The sequence below is a fragment of the Schistocerca cancellata genome, chromosome 12 (genome assembly GCF_023864275.1).
Source record: "Schistocerca cancellata isolate TAMUIC-IGC-003103 chromosome 12, iqSchCanc2.1, whole genome shotgun sequence".
In the NCBI taxonomy this organism is placed as follows: domain Eukaryota; kingdom Metazoa; phylum Arthropoda; class Insecta; order Orthoptera; family Acrididae; genus Schistocerca; species Schistocerca cancellata.
In genome coordinates, this window is record NC_064637.1 from 29,275,425 (window position 1) to 29,290,912 (window position 15,488).

Here is a 15,488-nt window from a genome sequence, read left to right on the forward strand (position 1 = left end):
AACTGTCTCCTTCAATATATTGCGCACTAACTGTCAATGGTCTGTATTATTGCACAGTACTCAGTACTGCGAACCATTTACAGATAAGGACTGACGAAGATATGGCTCAAACATGTTAAACAGTCTCCACCTTTGGTGGACAAAACCAGCAACTACTCAACAATACATCGGCAACTACCTGCAACAACCCGTTCAATCTGCAATATTGCCCAGTCATCACGCAATAATGGCGTTTATTGTAGCATCATTAATGGCAGCTCTGTTGCGGCTACACATTGCCGTAAAATATGGCCTGTGTTAACGCACCTCGAGGCCTGTTGTACGATGAGTAGGAACGCCAAATGCTCAGAGCGAGTTACGCCACTGTAGATATGCGAAGCAGCAGAGCCATCTGTGGGCGCGTACACATATTACGTTGCGACTGTGAGCGAGGGCAACAAAAGCTGAAAGATTTAAAAAAAGATGGCTTCCTGAAAGTAGTAGTAGCTGGAACAGAGAAAGAAACAAAATGTCTATCGTATGGCAAAACGTATAGCGAGCTGAAGTCTGACAAATGCATCAATTGGTAAGAATGCGCACACACGAACTGTGTGAACAAGATCGGCATATACAAGGGGACGACGAAAGCGTACGAAAACTTTTATCATGTTTGTATCTTTGGCACTTTGGCGATAAACTCTCATTACTGCGCTGTGTTCTTGTGCTCAAAATGTAACTATGTTTTTCCGTTTTCCAAATGAAGGCTGTATTATAGAGATGGGCAAACTGAAACACGTAACTGTTTCGAAACAAATGAAACAGTACAATGAAATGTTTCGATACGCTGTTTCGAAACAGTGAAACAGTTTGTGTTTTGTAATCTAATAAACCTACACATTTTATCATCTTGAATGTCTACTGTATAAGAATGTCCATATAAGCACAAATGAGGTGCGACAGCGCTAATCATATCGCAGAAAGTATGAAACTATCACTTAGGCGTCTTGGCAGTTTCGTATTTCCTTCAGCAAATGCGCTGCTTTCGTGTCGTGTGACTTTCATACTTTTCAATTGGCTGAGGACAGCCATAGCTGAAGACAGAAGAACCACCACGAACGGAACTGGAGGTGGGAGCAAACTGCACAAACAACGGATATGCTACTGGGATTCCCACATTCCGTCAGTATGAGTAATATACCCATCCTGCTAATTTCCATGCACATAAGGGAATCATTGTGGATAATAGGCACAGTGACTATAGACTCACAAATAACGCCAAATAATTCGAATAAATAACAAAATATAACAGAAAAAATTTTGCCTTTCAAGGTGTTTCGAACCGTTACTATAAATTCCCCATGGTTCCCAGCCCTTCCCATTCACCTTTACACTATCAGTGATATGTCAAACAGATTGCTTGCAATGATACCTACATCAAATTTATGTATATGTCTAATAACTGTCACTCTACGCCTTTTTTTTTTTTATTCAAAATGTTGTAGGCTTACTTGCGTTTCTTAATATGATTACTGTACATGAATAGAGAAGCGTATGTTATAAAAAAAAAGTGTAATTTAACTGAATGATTTTCACATATTCATTATTTTGATTGCGAATAGTATGCGTTGTTTTATTGTTTGGTTAGTGTTTATAAAGCAGATGTTACGCCAATTCGAAATAGGACAGTCAGCTAGAAACGAAGCTTTATTTTCGGATATCTTGAGCTTCATGCTATTGCTTGTCAAAAAGATTTCGACACTCTTGAAAGAGTTTCATGAAGTGGTATGTTGTGTTTCAGTACCTGTGCCGAGCCCGAATCTCTCCGACACAGAGCGGAATGAAACATCACTGTTTCGATACAATCAGTCCGTTCCAAGCACAGGTGGACTGAAACAGCCTTATTTTGAAACAACGATACAGTTTCTGTGTCTGGACGAGATCGAATCTGGTCCGGTTATCCGAGACAGGGGCAGAATGAAACACCGCTGTTTCGAAACAGTGAACCACAGCCGTTCCAAAACACTGAAACATTTCCACGTATCGATACACTGTATCGAAACATAGAAACAGTAGCCAATTCTACTGTATTAACAAACACACACACTGCAACCAAAACACGTGATCTGTAGACTGGGACACTATCGTTGGCTGTCACCAGAATGTGCTACCACCCCACAATTTGTAATTACGAGCATTTTGTAATTGTGAGTTTTAAAAATGCAGAACGCATTGAATTAACAAAACCTATCATTTCATGTTTCTGAAATTGTCGGAAGTTACGGTAAAAATGCAACAAAACGTGACAGTTTCTCGTTTCGTGATTACGTAGCAGAGAAATGAGCAATCGTGTGGGTTTTACTTGGTGTGCTACTCAAGTTAAATGTTTTAATTTGCGAATTTCTAGGGCTGCGTTCAGGCTCACACATTCAGATATTCTTTGCAAATATTTTATCTCGCTGGATTCTTTTCAAACTTAACAAGAAATAGGACTGCTACCATTTACTATAAAAAACTATTTGAAGCGACGAGTTTACATTTTCCTTCATTGCCAGGCTTCTTACAGTAAGTACATTTGTTGTATGCGCCTTGGCATTTTGATAAAGTCCTCTTGTTGGCAAATAGTACATAGGCTCCTGTTTGGCGTTCCCACCAGGAACCAGCACATTTCGATCATAATATAGCATTTCACTACTTCTGGAAAAGCACAGTGAATAACCCATAAGGTAACAGTTTTATAAATGTGAGAGGAACTCTGACCGTCACCGTTTCACAGCTAACACACTGAATCAAATGTGATCGAGTTTGGTGTGGAGGAAGCTTAAACCGTGAGGAAGACCATAGGCTACTTAAAAAATTAAATGGGTAGGTAGAGTTGCTAACACTCGACAGCAGTGAATCAAGGCAGCAAAAAGTTTGTTCGCAATCCATTCTTATACGAGGGCTGTTCAAAAGGTAAGGTGACTTCTCCAATTGCGCGGGCATGTTACATTCGATTATCGATCTTTTTTTGCTATGTCCCGAACATATGTTCACAGTTTCAAACACAGTCTAACATAACAGTCGCGACACTCACTGCTGCAAAAGTTGTTACCGTTTAACAGCTGTTGGAACGACACTAGCGCTCCAAGCGGCAAGAAAGGAGAACTTCAGATGCGTCGTAACCATAGTGTGTGTTTTTCATTCCTTTCCTACGTGATTTAAGAAATATTTGAATTATTTTATTGCCTCCAAGAGTTTGTGTAATATTAGAAGACATAGATGTTTCTAAAAATGGTTCTAAAATAAGCGCAAGTAGGGATAAAACTAATAAATCCAGTGGCAAGTTACAACACGTTCACCAAGAAATACTTGTGACGTTGGATCAAACTGGTGACTGTGGTTTGATGTATTCAGCATACTTCTTGTTTTTGACAGATAGACAGGTTAGATGTGTTTCAGTGTGCTCGGCGATTTTCGATTGTTATAAAAAATTGGTGCACAGAATTTGCAACAAATTTTGTGTGAAAAATGAAATGAATTGCTCTAAAACACTTGGGAAAAAAAAGTTTACAAGTGGTACAAGCTCTTCCAAGATGGCCGAGAAGATGCCAATGACGAACCTCGCTCTGGACGTCTCAGCACATCAACAACAGGTGATAATGTCGAAGATGTGAAGATAATTGTTTTGGAAAATTGTCCAATTACCGTAAGAGAAGTTACTGAGGATGTTGGCATATCGGTCAGATCGTGCCACGCCTTTTTTTTCAGATTTTATGGGCATGAGACGTGTGTCAGAGAAGTTTGTTCCAAAACTTCTCTATTTTGATCGGAAGAACTGTCGCATTAGCATCACTCAGGATCTTTTGAATGACGTCAATGATGATCCTGATTTGCTCAAAAGGAACATAACTGGTGACGAAACGTGGGTTTACGGTTATGACGTCGAAATGAATGCCCAATAATCCCAATGGAAGCATCCCAGATACTCGAGACAATGCACCATGTCAAAGCATCAAATGTCAAAGTTTGGTTCCTTTTTTTTTCTCAATTAATGTGGCGCAGTATATCATGAATATTTGTCTCAAGGTCATACGGTCAGTAAGGAGTATTACCTTGACGTTATGCGCCGTTTGCAAGAAGCAATACCCTAAAAACGTCTGGAATTGTGGGAAAACAATTCATGGCTTTTGCATCACGACAATCATTCCTCAGCCACCATATTCATCGGATATGGCCTTCTGCGACTTTTTCCTGTTCCCAAAACTAAAGATTCCTATGAAAGGATGAAGATTTTCAACAATCGAGGAAATAAAAGCTGCGTCGCTGGTTGTTCTTAAGGGTTTACCGAAAAGTGTTTATCAGAACTGCTTCGAGGATTAGAAGAAGTGTTGGCAGAAGTGTACTGTATCTGAGGTGGATTACTTTGAAGGGGACAACATGAATATTGATGAATGAATAAATTATTTTTCATAAAAATATAAAGTCACCTTACTCTTTGAACACACACAGTACAATCCGTTGCACAGGCGGTCAGAGCTACTGCAAATTGTAAAGCAGGAAGCTGCAGCTCTAAGGAATATCTACACAGCAGTCCACAACAGGATATGCTTATCTTTTACGGTTGACATATAATCACTTTTTTGTCTTTTAATTGCACCTGGCGTAGCAAATCCGAAAGACAACACAAAATTGGTGATTGATTTAGAGCCATGAAACGTCTGTTCTAGCAGAGTTTTTTGTATAAATTTTTTATATCTATATTTTAGTATGATATCTAAATATGTACTACCTATTTATTAGGCAGTGAGTTGCTGCCAGAAAACTCTCATCTTTATGTAGCAGTTTAAAGGTAAACAGCTGAACAAACTTCCAACCCACTTATGTCACGACAATTCTGATTAAATCAACCTTCAAATAAATATTGAAATCTATGCATTCATTGTCGAAGTTGTGATGACATAGACATACAAAGACGTTGTTGAACGTTTAACACTTCGTGCAATGGGGCAGCAGAGGGGACGGCCCGCTAATCACAACATGTGCTTCTCCGACACTCACTTGAAACCAAATAGTGCATTAAAAAAAAAAAGACAGTACTACCAATCGATGAAGAGCTCTCGGAAATGACTAAATGTTGCACTCTGTTTATGTAGTAATATACGGCTATGCTCTGAACACTAACGGACCAGATTTTCAGACAGTCTGTAGAAGAGTATTACTGTCTGTCAGTGTTCATACCTTTTCCCTATCATTTGTTAAATAAAATGTCATTAAGAGTTCCTACAACTCAGCTACAATGTATCAGGTATCTACAAACACTGTTGTCACAAAGCTTCAATGATTAAGATATTGCGCATTTTTTGTAAAGTGCTGAACCATACAAAAAAAATCACACTTGTCTTATAGTTTTGAACAAAGAGCTACAAATTACATTGTCACAAATTTCCAAGCAACTGGTTGCAAATGGAATTTAAAATTCTTGAACTAGTTTTCAACGCCAACTAGGGGCGCCTTCTTCAGAAGAGACTGTTACCTTACCTAACAATATCACAGGAAGGAACATTAATAGCAGGTAGGCATTAGAACAAAAAATTTTGACAAATTAAATTGCTTAAAAATGTATATGGTTAAAAGTAAATTTGAGCGACATCACTCTAGTCAAAATATTAAAACCACGATTAAAATATTTTCCAGCCATCAATCTGCCGCAGGAGGGGTTACAGAGAAGGGGATTAAGTGACTGCTCACCCAGCCAAACGATCAGCAAGCTCATTACCTGGGATACCCACATGGCCAAGGACCCAAAGGGAGTCAATAGAACAAGCAGCATGGTGAACATCAGCGAGACGGTCATGGATGGCCAAGACCAAGGGATGGCAAGAAAAACACCGGCCAATAGCCTGAAGGCCACTCATGGAGTCCATATATAACAAAACGCGGTTGAGTTGGAACCATGTAATAAAGGTAAGGGCTTGGGAATTGCCACCAATTCCACAGCAAACACCCCACATGTAGTTGGCAGGAGATGATTCTCCATGCCAACAGAGGACGTGAAGGCATATCCCCACACTATCAGCAAATTTAGAGCCATTGGGTTAAAAAACAACAGCATCCCGAAACTCCCATAAAATTTGGCGGAAACAACAACAGAACACCATCGGGGGAATGGAATCTTTCTGACCTCGTCGGAGGTCCATCCAAATCTGGGGCCGAGGAACTAACCAAATGGGGGTGTTGTGGAGGGAACGTGGGAGTCAGGACAAAGAAGGAAGCTGAAAATCACGTCGAAGAGACGCAAGGTGGAGCCCAACCGGTAAACATCCTTGGTCTGGGAACAGAAGAGAATAGGAAGGGTAAGTGGGAGAGGAAGGGTAAGTGGGAGAGGAACGGACAGCAACTGCATTAGAAACCAGAACCTGGGACTGCTGAACAGAAAGGGGGGGGTGGGCGGAGGGGAGTGATCCCAGCTTTAACCAGGAGACTATCAACAGGGCTAGTAAGGATGGCACCAGTGGCAAGACATATATCACAATGGTGGACTGGATCCAGGAGGTGCAGTCTGGAAGGAGCAGCCAAACCATAAACTTGACAACCATAGTCCAAGTGAGACAGCACTAAAGCCTGGTAAAAGTGGAGAAGGGTGGAGTGGTCTGCACCCCAAGAGGTGTGGGCAAGCAAGCGAAGGACATTGAGTTTATGGAAACATCCTACCTTCAGAAGTCTGAGATGAGCAGCCAAGTGAGCTTGTTGTGGAAAAGAAGACCCAGGAAACGAAACTGTGGCAAAAAAGGTAGTCATTGTGCATCGAGGTACATCTCCATATTGGGGTGAATCATAGTATGGCGACAGGAGTGGACCACCCGCGATTTTAAAGGAGAGAATTTAAACCCATGTGAGACGGTCATTGAAGGCACGCCATATAGCTCCCTTGAGCTGCTGCTCTGCAGAGGCCATTGAAGAGGAACTAACCCAAATGCAGAAATCATCCACATACAGAGCTGGGGTGACCAAAGGACCGGCGGACACTACAAGTCCATCCATAGCAATGAGGAAAAGAAGTACACTCAATACAGAACCCTGTGGGACGCCATTCTCCTGAGTCTGTGTAGAACTAAAAACAATAGCAACCCGAACCCTGAATGACTGATGGAACAGGAACTGGCAGATAAAAATCGGGAGTGGGCCCTGAAGACCACACACATGAAGTGTAAGTAAGATGTGAAGGCACCAAGCCTTGTGAAGGCCAAAAAATACTGCACCCAAATGGCGGCGCTGGGAAAAAGCCTGCCAAACTGTAGATTGCAAGTGAAGTAAATGATTGATCAGAGACCGTTCCTATCGAAAGCCAAACGGGTAATGGGACAACAGATCCTGAGATTCGAGGGTCCAATAGAGCCGACAGGCTACCATCCATTTAAATAACTTGATAACAACGTTTATCAGACTAATTGGCCCATAGCTTTCGACAAACAGGGTGTTCTTACCAGGCTTAAGGACAGGAACCACGATGCAATCCCTCCATTGAGAAGGAAAGTCACCCTGGAGCCAAATACAGTTAAAAAAAACCCGAGAAGATGTTGTCGTTGCGGAGTACAGACGTTTAAGCAATTGGTTATGAATGGAGTCTGGGCCAGCGGCTGTATCATCAGAAGAAGAAAGTGCAGAAAAAAGTTCACATTCAGTAAAAGGTTAGTTGTAAGATTTTGACTGACAAGGGGTAAAACATAAGGCAGAAGCTTCGGACTCCTGTTTCTGGTGAAGGAAAGCAGCCGGATAGGAGGTTGATGCTGATACTGTTGCAAAATGGGTCGCAAGATGTTCCGCAAGAATCAACGGGTCCATGCAAAGGCCATCTGGGAGGGTAAGGCCTGGGAGGGTAGACTGCCGAAGGCAACATTGGAGACAGTGAAGTGTAGCCCATACACATGACATAGGGACAGTAGAACTGAGGGAAGAAATAAACCATTCCCAACACACTCATTTGCTCCTTTTGGTTAAGTAATGGGCTTTGGCACAAAGGCGTTTGTAGGTAATAAGCTTGACAGCAGATGGGTGCCTCTCAAGATGTTGCAAAGCTCGACAGCAATCATGGATGGCAACTGCAATGGCCGGTCTCCACCACAGTACTTGCCGGCGGCGAAACAGTCTGGCTGAGCAGGGATAGCAAGGCTAGCGGCGCGTCAATCGCATCAGACACGTCACAGAGGACGTCATCAATACAACCAGACAAAGAGTGAGAAAGAACGACCTGTGCAGTGTATAGAGGCCAATCGGCGCATTGGAGACACTAACGAGGTAACCTGTCCATCGGGGAACCAGAAGGGAGCAAGAGAATGAACGGGAAGTGGTCACTATCGCAAAGTTCGTCGTGTGGCGACCAGTGGAATGGAGGGAGGAGGGAGAGAGAAGAAAGAGAAAGATCAATGGCAGAGAAGGTACCGTGACCGGCACTGTGATGAGTAGTGCAGCCATAATTAAGAAGGCACAAGTCGTGGTCTATGAGAAGACCTTGACTATGTAGAAATGCACTGCCACACGAGTGTTGGTGAGCATTAAAATCCCCAAGGAGAAGGAAGGGAGGAGGAAGTTCCTGAAGAAGGGCAGTTAAGGCAGCAGGTGTAAGAGTCCTGTCAGGAGGGAGATAAAGATTGCAAACTGTGACCTCACAGTCAAGGTGGACCCTAACAGCAACCACTTCCAATGTAGTTTGAAGAGGAAACCACGTTATAGCAATGTCCATACAGACCAACGTACAAATGTCACCAGAGGCCCGAGGCAGCCGACCCGATTTCGATGGATAGCATGGAACCCACGGAGGGTCAGTGAGTGGTCATCAGTAACATGAGATTCCTGTAGAACCACACAAGTTGCAGAGTAAGACGAAATAAGAGATTTCAACTCCGGAAGGTGATGGTAATATCCATTACAATTCCACTGGATAACCACAGAATGATGATTCAAATGGGAGGTGAACAAGCTAAAGCCAGTCATGCCACCGGGTCACCACCTGTCACCGACAAGGAGGAGGCGAAGTCCATGAACAACAGGTCAGAGTCAGGCTGCAAAGGGGGATGGGACCACTGACGACGCCAGAGGCTCATTGTCCTGGGACTTATGTTCCTTCTTCTTTTCTGTTTGAGATAAAGGAGGGCTGTGTGGCAAAAAGAAGCCAGCTGCAGCAAGATCTGGAACAGAAAGAGATGGGGGACCTGGGGATCCACAGACCATGGTTCTTGTGGTCGTCATGTGGCAGCAGATCTCTGGACTGGAAGGTGCTGGGAAGGGGGATCCTGGGATGGGCGTCCTTTACCGGCAGACGCCAAAGTAATGGGGAGGGGGAGCAGCACCTGGAGGGGTGGGTGTGGGAGTCTCAGGGGAGGAGGAGAGGGGTTTCCGACGGGCGAGGAAGGGGCGAGGGAGGGGCCGAGGGAGGGGCCGAGGGAGGGGCCGAGGGAGGGGCCGAGGGAGGGGCCGAGGGAGGGGCCGAGGGAGGGGCCGAGGAAGGGGGCGAGGAAGGGGGCGAGGAAGGGGGCGAGGAAGGGGGCGAGGAAGGGGGCGAGGAAGGGGGCGAGGAAGGGGGCGAGGAAGGGGGCGAGGAAGGGGGCGAGGAAGGGGGCGAGGAAGGGGGCGAGGAAGGGGGCGAGGAAGGGGGCGAGGAAGGGGGCGAGGAAGGGGGCGAGGAAGGGGGCGAGGAAGGGGGCGAGGAAGGGGGCGAGGAAGGGGGCGAGGAAGGGGGCGAGGAAGGGGGCGAGGAAGGGGGCGAGGAAGGGGGCGAGGAAGGGGGCGAGGAAGGGGGCGAGGAAGGGGGCGAGGAAGGGGGCGAGGAAGGGGGCGAGGAAGGGGGCGAGGAAGGGGGCGAGGAAGGGGGCGAGGAAGGGGGCGAGGAAGGGGGCGAGGAAGGGGGCGAGGAAGGGGGCGAGGAAGGGGGCGAGGAAGGGGGCGAGGAAGGGGGCGAGGAAGGGGGCGAGGAAGGGGGCGAGGAAGGGGGCGAGGAAGGGGGCGAGGAAGGGGGCGAGGAAGGGGGCGAGGAAGGGGGCGAGGAAGGGGGCGAGGAAGGGGGCGAGGAAGGGGGCGAGGAAGGGGGCGAGGAAGGGGGCGAGGAAGGGGGCGAGGAAGGGGGCGAGGAAGGGGGCGAGGAAGGGGGCGAGGAAGGGGGCGAGGAAGGGGGCGAGGAAGGGGGCGAGGAAGGGGGCGAGGAAGGGGGCGAGGAAGGGGGCGAGGAAGGGGGGCGAGGAAGGGGGCGAGGAAGGGGGCGAGGAAGGGGGCGAGGAAGGGGGCGAGGAAGGGGGCGAGGAAGGGGGCGAGGAAGGGGCGAGGAAGGGGCGAGGAAGGGGCGAGGAAGGGGCGAGGAAGGGGCGAGGAAGGGGCGAGGAAGGGGGCGAGGAAGGGGGCGAGGAAGGGGGCGAGGAAGGGGGCGAGGAAGGGGGAGGAAGGGTGGTGGAACGGGGAGGAAGGGGTTACAATGTAACTAAAGCATAGCTTTACGTCATGGACACAGGATGAAGACTTGCATTCTTGTTATAAGCATCAGTGTAGGGACTTGTACTCACGTATCTTCTTTACCTTCTTATAAACTGGGCAATCCAGTGATCGTGGAGAATGATTGCCATGACAATTAACACACACGGAAGGGGACGGGGGGGGCACGAATGCCCTCATGGGGTGGACGTCCAGTAACCACAGAAAGGGGCCTGGGAACAGTGGGAAGACATGTGGCCGAAACGCAAGCACTTAAACATCTCATAGGTGATGGGATGTACGGCTTCATGTCACATTGATAAATCATAATCTTGACTTCCTCAGGGAGGGTATCCCCTTCAAAGGCCAGGATAAAGGCATCAGTACCAATGCAATTGTCCTTCAAACCCATCTGAACAAAATGAACACCCCACACATCGAGATTGTCCCTAAGTTCATCAGTTTGAAGTGAGGTCCCTGTGAAAAATTACACATTGAACCATATTCAAAGACTGGTGGGGGGTAATGGGCACAGTAATTGTGTCGAGATGGTTATAGGAATGAAGGGCTGCAGACTGGGAAGCTGAAGCAGTTTTGATCAACAACAGACCCAACTGCATCTTGCTCAAGGTCCACTTCACCAAACTTGTCAATGTGTTCCACAAAAAATAAAGGTTTGGTTTTGGTGAAAGCATCCCCATCAGTCCTGGTGCAAACCATATAGCAGGTCAAAGGTTTCACCCCTAGCCAGTGAGCCTGACCCTCCTCCCAGGGGGTAACCATGGAAGGGAAGGCCGAAGGGGCAGAAGAAGCAACACTAAAAGAATCATTTCCACGCAAAGTGAAGGCCGTAGAATAACGGCCCGAGTTCTGGACCCATATGCGTATCATTCGCGTAGTGTCCACTGTGATACCACCAACTCCGATCACGGGCTCTTCCTACGGGCACCACCCAGCCACAGCTAGGGCCGTCTGGCACAGCGGCCATTGCCGGGAGTTCCAATGCTGCAGAATGACAAGCAACCACACTTAGGCTTACATAAGGAGGGCACAGCTCAGGTATCAGAAGTGTACTCCCTGTGTTTTCAGAGGGCTCAACCAAAAGGGTACACAGTGACCCCACCATATGGGCTGGCTGCCATGCTGGCTATGCAACCTAGCTAGACAATGACATGAAGGAAACGGTAGAGGAACTAGGAGGGCACACGTCGGAGCCACTAGGTAAGGTGCTCTTCCCCAAATGGCTCACACTACGGAAGAGAAATTTAGTAATGGAGGTCAAACCCCAGAGGGGGGCCAGAGAATGCCAAAAGGATGAGGTAACTATGCAACAAAACCAAACTGCAAAGCCAACATAACCAGGAGGATAGCGGGGACAACATAAAAATGGACATCAAGAGGTGGAGTGGTGAGGGCGAAGGGGAAGGAGCAAGGACAGGAAGGAAGGGAAAGGAAATGAAACACAGTCCAGGAAAGGAAGGAAGGATGGGATAGCTCGGGCCCACGGAGCAGGTAGGGGGAGGGGTGGGGGGGGGGGATAGTCAGGCAGTGGAAAAAACCGCTGCAATTTCACTGGAGGAAGACATCGTGAGACTGGGAAGGCATGGAACGTTCAATGAGACAGTTTACGCCTCAGGTTCACCTGCTGCCACCAACTTATTCCCTGAGCAGTCTATACCCATTGTGTCTGAGGATCCGGTGAGATCTAGGTCCTCAGAAAACGACAGAATCTCCACCCCATCCTCAGATGCAGAGCTTGTCAGTAACGGTGGTGTGGGTGCTACCGCAATTTCCTTGGTCTTAGGGGGTCTTCTTTTTGGATTTTCTCGCTTCTCCTTGGGTTTCTCTGGCTGGGAGGGCTTCACTGATTTTGTCTCTGGGACTAAGGATGATCATGAAGGTCTACAACAAGCTGCTTGTGGGCACTACAGCCACTGGCGGGCGTCATCTTTCCCATTAGCAGAAACCTGGGAAGGGAGTGACCCAAGGAACCCCTTCCTAGAGACAGGAGCTGAAGAAGACTTGCGCTTCTGTAGCTGAAAAGTGGGGACTGGTGTCCCCAACGGTTCAGGGGAGTGCTCCCGAGGTAGGTGGTGCGAGAGCAACAAGGCGGCAAGTGGGGGTACTTGCCGCCTTGTTGCCATCAAGAGGGCAGGTGTAGCCTTCTGGCTCTGAGAGCCGACTGCAATTCGCAAAACTGGTGGCGCCACAACTGTTCTCGTAGCGGTGGTGTATGAGGTGGTCATAGCCACAGGATGTAGGTGCTCATATTTTCTCTTAGCCTCACAGTAGGTCAGTCAGTCCAGGGTCTTGTATTCCACGATTTTCCTCTCTTTCCGTAAAATCCTGCAGTCTGGCGAGCAAGGTGAATGATGCTCTCCGCTGTTGACACAGATGGGAGGCGGGGCACATTGATTATTGGGATGTGATAGACGTCCACAATCCCGACATGTGATGCTGAAAGTACAGTGGGAGGACATATGGCTGAACTTCCAGCACCTGAAGCACCACAACCGGGGAGGGATATATGGGTTGACATGACGGCGGTAGACCATCACCTTGTTGTTTTCGGGTAAGGTGTCACCCTCGAAGGCCAAGATGAAGGCACCGGTGGCAACCTCATTATCCCTCGGACCCTGACGAACGCACCGCATGAAATGAACACCTCGCCACTCTAAATTGGTGTGCAGCTCGTTGTTAGACTGCAAAAGAAGGCCCCTGTGGAAGATAATACCTTGAACCACATTTAAGCTCGTATGTGGCATGATGGTAACATAAACATCCTCCAATTTGTTACAAGTGAGTAATACCTGTTACTGGGCAGAGGATGCTGTTTTTGTCGAGACAGACCCAGATCACATTTTAGACAAGCCCTCTACCTCCCCAAATACGCTGCAAAAAACTGTGGCTTCATCAAAACAAAGGAGTCCCCATCAGTTCTTGTACATACAAGGTACTGGGGTGAATAAGGTTTGTTGCCATCCTTAGCCTGGCATTCCACCCATAATGTGGCCAGGGAGGGGAATGATTTAGGGTCATACTTTCTTGCATTGTACTGGGACTTGGAGGGCGTAGAAATTGCTGGTGTTTGATCACCAGCAAATGATGACGTGGTACACTTCATCGCTTGTCATCCGCCCTGATGCCGCCCACTCTGACCAGGGGCTCTCCCCACAGGTGCCACCCAGCTGCAGCAAAGGCCACCTGGCAGCACGGCCACTGCCGGAAGTCCTGATGCCCCAGGGTGACTGGCATACATCGGGAGTTAACAGCACGGGCATCATCAGAGCGATCACTATGTTGTCAGGGGGTCTACAACCAAAAGGGTACATGGCAGTCCCACCACAATGGTCTGGCTACTGTGCTGGATATGAGGTGCCAGGAAGTCCAGGGTCATCATTGGCGCAAAAAGTGACACTGCGTAGTGCATGGTGGAAAACGCACCCAGGAAGACATCCTAGCCCAAGAGATGGAGAACGAGCTGGACTGCAGTGTGTCAATGGGAAAATGGGCTAAAGATCTCAAGGCACTATAGACACAATGCACAATGTAAGGCAGCCTTCTCCAATTGGCTCGGTGTCCAGGACAATTTTGAAAAATGGAGGTCAGTCCCTACAGGGGACCATCACATAAAGGCCGAAATGTGAGAGACTCCTTTTAGTTGCCTCTTACAACAGGCAGGAATACCTCGGGCCTATTATAATCCCCAGACCCGCAGACGGGGATACATATTGGCACAAGTCGGTAGTCTTCATGACTATGACAGCATGTTTCCAACTGCTGCCAGCCACAACCTTCAAGCAGCTGCTGTGTATATGCTCAGTGAACATGTGTCTGGTACTAATTAATAGAGGATTTAACATTAGTAATGAATGATGAACATATTACTGGCCCATTGTGGTCATGTACAATTCCAACTGACCAATGAATTAGGAGAAACAAAAGATAATGTGACACTGACACACCAGATAAGACATCGTCATGCTACTAGATTGCTGAAGCTGCTGGCAGGTGTAAACAGAAGAATATATACACTCATAACTTTGAAAACTCAGTTTATCTTTATTATACTGTAGGTCTCTGATGTTGCTGACAGTCATACTACAGGAAATGGCAACTACCTGAATTTATTACATTTTTCATTACAATGAAATTTCTTGATAACTTTGAGGGTCTCTGGTGTGGCGAATACTACATCAAAAACCTTAAAACTTGTATACCTCTTATTGTTCACTTTGCTGAACAAGTGTGCCAGGAATGCAGTATAACTAAAAACACACACCTCAAAAATGATGAAAACTTTTGCATCCTTGTCACAAAATTTAGACCTATCATGGCTTTGGTGACCATGTGGAAAAAGTATATTGCATATCAGTAGCTAAGAAATTGTGGAATTACTTCCAACAGGTGTGGGCATCTCAAAACCAAATATGAACAGAATCTGAGGCGGCAAGGTAGGAACAATATCTACAAAATCAAGAAGGCAAAGGGGAATACAGATATCTGAAAAATGGGAATATCAGCAACTGCAGTATGATAAGCAGGAATGACCAGAGCAAAAATTCAAACAGAAGAAGACCACGTGTCTAAGGGAAATATAAATGTTGCTATTAAGAAAATTAAACATACCTTCGCAGAAACCAGAAGCACCTGCATGAATATTAAAAGAACTACCAGAAGCAAGCAAACAGGGCAAGAGTGATAGTTGTAAGGAACATACAAAAAGGCTGTACAAAGGAAAGAAACAACAAAACAATGTCAAGGACAGGAAGATGAGGTGACAAGACCTGCTATACTGTAAGAATAATTTGAAAGGGGACTGGAAAGCCTAAGTTGAAACAAGGCACACAGACTGGGTGACATCACGAAGAAATACTGAGATGCTTCGGAAACATATATTATTCAGCTACTTCAAAATTCTTTAAGTGTGTAAAAATCTTTTCTTCTGGCCATTTTTTTGATATTATTTTTAAAGGACTTCCAGTTGTGTTTTTTAAGGCAAGTTGCAGGCATGTCTATTGTTCAATGAGTATTATGATTATGAATGGACTCCTTAACGCTGTAACTATTAA

At 46.5% G+C, this 15,488-nt stretch overlaps 1 protein-coding gene across 1 annotated transcript in view; it reads left to right on the forward strand.

Annotated features, from left to right (window-relative positions):
• The window catches only part of LOC126109843 (keratin, type I cytoskeletal 9-like), a 72,152-nt gene extending 57,291 nt beyond the window's left edge, over positions 1–14,861 (forward strand). Inside the window, exons 2-3 of the mRNA XM_049914901.1 lie at positions 9,275–10,173; positions 14,824–14,861. Of these exons, the coding sequence (XP_049770858.1) occupies positions 9,275–10,173; positions 14,824–14,861 (937 nt within the window). The remainder of the gene's footprint in view (positions 1–9,274; positions 10,174–14,823) is intronic.
• Positions 14,862–15,488: the final 627 nt, after the last annotated feature.